Source organism: Dipteris shenzhenensis, chromosome 17 (genome assembly GCF_047967505.1).
Source record: "Dipteris shenzhenensis isolate YYH24624 ecotype China chromosome 17, Dip_SZ_1.0, whole genome shotgun sequence".
Taxonomy (NCBI): domain Eukaryota; kingdom Viridiplantae; phylum Streptophyta; class Polypodiopsida; order Gleicheniales; family Dipteridaceae; genus Dipteris; species Dipteris shenzhenensis.
This window is the reverse complement of record NC_141612.1, coordinates 18,503,718-18,509,212: the sequence shown is the minus strand read 5'-3', so window position 1 is coordinate 18,509,212 and position 5,495 is coordinate 18,503,718. Positions and strand designations below refer to the sequence as shown.

General features: G+C 41.7%; 1 protein-coding gene across 2 annotated transcripts; it reads right to left on the bottom strand.

Moving 5' to 3' along the window:
* Window positions 1-2,341: 2,341 nt before the first annotated feature.
* Window positions 2,342-4,060, bottom strand: LOC147891796 (GDSL esterase/lipase At1g29660-like). Of its 2 annotated transcripts, none has more exons than XM_087388799.1 (5): window positions 3,757-4,060; window positions 3,458-3,588; window positions 3,118-3,357; window positions 2,782-3,034; window positions 2,342-2,694 (listed from the first exon to the last, which is right to left on the bottom strand). In XM_087388799.1, the coding sequence occupies exons 1-5, from the start codon at window positions 3,998-4,000 to the stop codon at window positions 2,432-2,434; spliced, it is 1,131 nt and encodes a 376-aa protein (XP_087244925.1). In that variant the 5' UTR covers window positions 4,001-4,060; the 3' UTR covers window positions 2,342-2,431. The 2 variants fall into 2 exon arrangements, with proteins under 2 accessions (XP_087244925.1, XP_087244926.1); XM_087388800.1 differs by having other exon boundaries at window positions 3,458-3,585.
* Between the last annotated feature and the right edge of the window lie 1,435 nt (window positions 4,061-5,495).

Here is a 5,495-nt window from a genome sequence, read left to right as displayed (position 1 = left end):
CCTCTTTCATCCCCTCTTTCAATCTCTTTTCCCCTCTTCCAATCTCTCTTTCCCTCTTTTCCCCTCTTCTTTTTCCCCTCTTTTAATCTCTTTTCCCCTCTTCCAATCTCTTTTCCCCTGTTTTCCCCTCTTTGCCTATGCTTATGCTTATGCATGAGCATGTACTCATATGCTCATGCATAAGCACAAGCTTATGCTTTCTCTCTTTTTGTTTTATTGTCATATGCTCATGCATAAGCATAAGCATGTGCTTTCTTTCCTTTTCTCTTATGCTTATGCTCTTTTTTCCTCTTCCTTCTCTTATGCTTATGCTTATGCATGAGCATATGTCTCCTTCTCCTTCTCCTCTTTTCCTCTTTTCCTCTCTCTTTCCCCCCCTCTTTCCCCTCTTTCAATCTCTTTTCATAAGCATATGTATTTGCCTATGCTTAAGCTTTCTCTCTTTTTCTTTTATGCTCATATGCTCATGCATAAGCATATGCTTTCTTTCCTTATCTCTTATGCTTATGCTCTTTTTCCCTCTTCCTTCTCTTATGCTTATGCATGAGCATATGTCTCCTTCTACTTCTCCTTCTCCTTCTCCTTTCCTTCTCTTCTTTTTCCCTCTCTTTTTCTCTTCTTTTCATTAGCATATGCCTATGCCTATGCCTATGCTTATGCTTATGCTTATGCATGAGCATATGCTCATATGCTTATGCATAAGCATAAGCATATGCTTTCTCAATGTATTCTCTTATGCTTTATCAATGTATTCTCATATGCTTTCTCAATGTATTCTCTTGCTTTTTGCTTTTTGTTTTTGTGTTTGTGTCTATGTTAGACATGGGATCACGTCGCACGTCCGACGAGTATGAAAACCCTCATAGGAGGAGACATCATGATCTCTATTCTTCAGAGGACTTTGATTCCCCTCAGGCGACAACTCAGGGGCCTACCCCTGTGACTCCTCTCGGACGTAGCATTGCAACTACCCCTCAGGTTTTCTCTCTGCTATCTATGAGGACCTCAGCAATTCCCTCTCCTACATCGATGGCTGGATCTATTGCCTAGCCGTCCCCTCTAGCCCCTTCGACTGACGGGTCATCACCCGGGCTTGCCCATCATAAGGGAAAGAAGAGTACGAGGGGTTGCTTATGTTGTGCTTACTCGAGAGATGTAGATGAGTCAGCATACTCACATCCCTACAGGTCTCCACTTGGTCCCAAGACCCAGTACCAGTCACGTCCCTTGCCCTCTCCTACTCCCACTGCTACTCCTTGCTTCGGAAGCGCTCGCACAAACACCACTCGCTCTGACTCTACCACTACTATGAGTCCTCATTACTCGGTCGCAAACCTGTCCTATCAAATCATGGCTGCTGGACAGATAATAGAATATAAAAAGGACACAGCAGTGATGGCCAGCATGAGGCGGTTGATGAGTCACCACTTCAGGAGTGGCATAGCTACTGATTGGCGGTATCAAGATGACCAAAAGAAGCAAGCGGTCATCGATGAACAAAATACCCTAACCCCTCAAATTGGGAGTTCAATAAAAATTACATGCGAGAGCGCATGGGTTTGGTCTTGAAGCATTGTAGATCAACCTTGCATCCTTCCATTGCAAATGGGAGGGCTAAACCTAGCTGGGTAGATAAAGCTGAATGGAAGTTTTTCAAGAAGCAGAATAGGGACCATCCCATTAAAATGTTTGAGGGTTAGAAGAGGGCTGCGAGGAGACAGTTAAGTTGTTGAATCGTTGGAACAATAGGCGTGGAGATTGCTGTTTGTTGTTACATAGTCTCTTGACTATTCAGAGTGTCTTCTCATCGTATTTGTTGTTTGTTGTTTATTTTAATGTATTTTAATTAATTGCATTACTTGTTTCTTGAAGTGTGCCCATCTAGGTTGTTTCTGGGCGGCCCATGTTGGATGCAAATGGCATTATATATTCTATGGGGTCGGATGGATCGCTTGCAATAAATTAGCACTCCTAGCAATGGAGATGCACTTAAGTAATAATGCAGTTCACCCTGATTTCACTTAAGTAATAATGCAGTTCACCCTGATTTGGGGGTGTTTAGGACGGTAGGTCTACAAGGTTGTGAATCGGGATTGAAATAACAAGACGCAATGTATTTTAGGCATCTATAAGAAAGGAACGATCTCTGATTGTGAGTGTGCGTTTCTGAGTTTTTGCAATAGAGTTTACTAGCTTCTGGTTTACTGTGCCAAGTCCTTAACTGTATCCACTCCTTCCTTTAATTCTGTTCATTCGTTGTTTTTCTTCACATTGCACCCGTTCAATTCATGCTACTATTACCTACAGAGGAAACACTGATATCATATATAGAGAGAACACTTGTTTGAGTGCATGCCTTTGCATGATTTAGTTTTGCATCTTGCTCGGTTTCGAACAATAAATGCCTGCAAATCTGAGCTTACTCAGATATTCAGAGTTCAGTGTGCACGTCGGCTGTCTTCGTTGAGATCTTTGGTCTGTCGAAGAACTCTGAAAGGCTTTTGGGGTAACTGTAGGGGGGCCCGTTATTCCAAATGAGATCCACGAGCTGAGGGTAGAATTTCTGAGTTGGGTGGTACGCATCCCAGTACAGATGATCTTCCACGTCTTTACAGGGCTCCAGATCTCGTAGGCATGTCAAGAAGCCACCATATTTGCCTATGCCGCAGCAAGCATCGTTCCCGACCTTGAAGCCTGCACCCATCACTCCCAATCAAAACTCTCTGTATGCTAACTCTCATATTCTCTTCATCATGAACGGATCGGAGCCTGTCAGCTTACCGAAATGGGATGGATTCTGCGCCGCGTCTAGTAGGGGGTTGTAGATGTCGCTATACGTTATGGAGGCGTTCTGGAGTTTTTCATTGAGAGCCATGAGTTTTGGTAATAGATGCTCGTTGAACTCGTTAGCGACGTCGTTGAGGAATTTGACACAAGTGCCATTAGAATTATACTCCAATAACTGAGATGGACAGCACCCTAACGCTGGTAGACCTGTAATTGCGATCTTTTTGCCGCCTACCTTGTAGATTGCCTGGTTTATTAAACAGTGAAGAGCAACGCGTCAAAGGAAGACATTTTGAAAGCGAATACAGAATCGAATTTGTAAATCCTCACCTCAACCTCTGAGATCAACTTTTCGATCAATATATCTCGGTATTCGGCAACCGTGTGCTCTACGCGAAGCGTTGACACGGGAAAATAGTAAGATAGAAGCCAGTCATTTGATCCCGTCACTACAAAATAAGCTGCTTTGTTTAAAAGCTCATCGGTTGCTGCCGCTCCTATAATCTCAACGATTTGTTCCTTCACTCGCTGAAAGTTTCGTACTTGCTCCTCCAATGAAACGACTTCCCCCTATCACAAAACGGAACATTATTATTCCCAGCTGGTCGTCGTTGATGGGCGGAGTGGGCATCGGAAAAGGAAGAAACAGGACAGGGAGTGATCAACCTACATAGAGCTTTCCCGTATATGATTGTATCCCGGAGCCTCCGGAAGCGAAATTCACGCCCTGCAGGAGCCTAGAGCCTTTCGTGGCTGGATTGTGGTAGGTTGCAATAAGCGGCAAGCCCAACTTGAATCCTGCTAAAGATGCAAGAGATGATCTTCAGAGAGATGTTCGGAAAACACAATTCAGTGCAGGATCAACGAGCTAGCTGACTGACGGCGCCATGCAATATTCCAGCTACTCATGAGGCGCTAGCAGAGCCTAGAATTGGTGAGTGAAGGGGAGATCGGAAGCGCAGAGCTCACCAAGATAATCTGCGGCATTGTAGCCGTTACTGAATCTGCCGGAAGGCACATTACCGGGGAAATCGATGCCGTAAGGGTAGTAATCGACTTTGGCGAGGGTGATGAAATGGTTGTTGTTACCGGAATCGAGGATAGAGTCACCGAAGAGGAAGAAGGCAGGAACGAGGGCGCCGGTGGAAGAGCAATGAAATGGGACAAGGAAGAAGAGCAAAGCAAGAGCACGTACCCATAGCTGCAAAAGCATGGTTAGGCTACAATATTAATTCAAGGATTGAAGCTCAAGCTCAAAATCAAGATGAAGATGAAAAAGATTAAGGGAATGGCAAAGAACATGTGAACATTGGTCTTTTCATGTGCCTTTATCAACGATTTGCACGCTCTTCTTTTTAAAAACTTAATCGTGCACCTACACTCAACTGTTTCATATATGCATTCAATGTCTTCTTAGTTCATCTCTCGGTGTCTCCAATATGTATTCTCTATATGCATTCAATGTCTCCTAATACCATGTGTCCAAACTCTTACCATAGGGCCGTTGTCTTTTCATCCTAGACCTTCATTTCCCATAAGCTCTTCCTAGGAGTGATAACTTGCACATCTTTACAACTTAGAGTCACAAGGTTCGAGCCTATTCACTACGTGCACTTCCAAATCAGCATGTAAAGTATAAGTTTGTAAATTTGTCACCATTTGCAATGAAAATGCCACAATAAACCAACCTTTACAAGGAGCAACATTGAGCATCTCAAAGAAAATTTGAGCAGTACCATGGACACTTTATATTGTCACTTATTGTCACATGGTTAGAGTAACTTGTACTAATGGACCACCAAATCTACTTTATATTGTATCAGTTATTGTCACATGGTTAGAGCGTTACTAATGAACCACCAAAGCTACTTTGTTGGATGGAAGGGATTGTTTTTCAGTTAGCTTTTTGTCCAATAGCCTAAAGTCTTTACACGCATAGCAGTATAGGCAGCTGGAATTGTTGGTTGAAAGTGATTCTAGATTGAATGTACCTCATCATTAAATAATAGATGTGCTACTCCAAATGCACGTGCAATCTACTTTTGACAATAGCATTTGAATAATTTTCAGTTGATGTGTGAAGGCATTATGTTTATGAAAAATCTTTCATGTGCTACTCTTTATACTAGAGACCTCTATCATCATTTATGCAAAAGCTATTATGTATGCAATGGCAAGTGGATAAATATAGGATACCTCAGTATGATTCATTGTGCTACCACCCTCATCCACATAAGGCCTTTGGTCACTCAGTCATTAGTGGGCATTGTAATACAATAGAGAATTTCATGTACAATCTTGAGTGTTCCTAGAATAAATAATACTAACATATAAAATTGAGCCACTTTTCAAAGATTTTGATAGATAATTATTCATATATCATGAAATAAATTTAAATCATGTCATCTAATCTTAAGGTGTATATGAGAATTGAAATGTAAAATCTAAGCTAGAAAAGCATGAAAATTTACACTAGAGATGCATGACACCCTGATAAGTAAACATCATCACATGAAAATGGGGCCAAGAGACTATGACATGCTATTTCCAAAATACTAAGAAATACATGGCAATGTAAATTTAAAGGTTGCTTCAACATCACACCAATTATAATGAAACATACTTTAAGTGTGACTGGTACACAAGGTTTGTTCAACATCACATCAATATCAAACCATACTTAAAGTATGAATGCTATGCAAGATTAG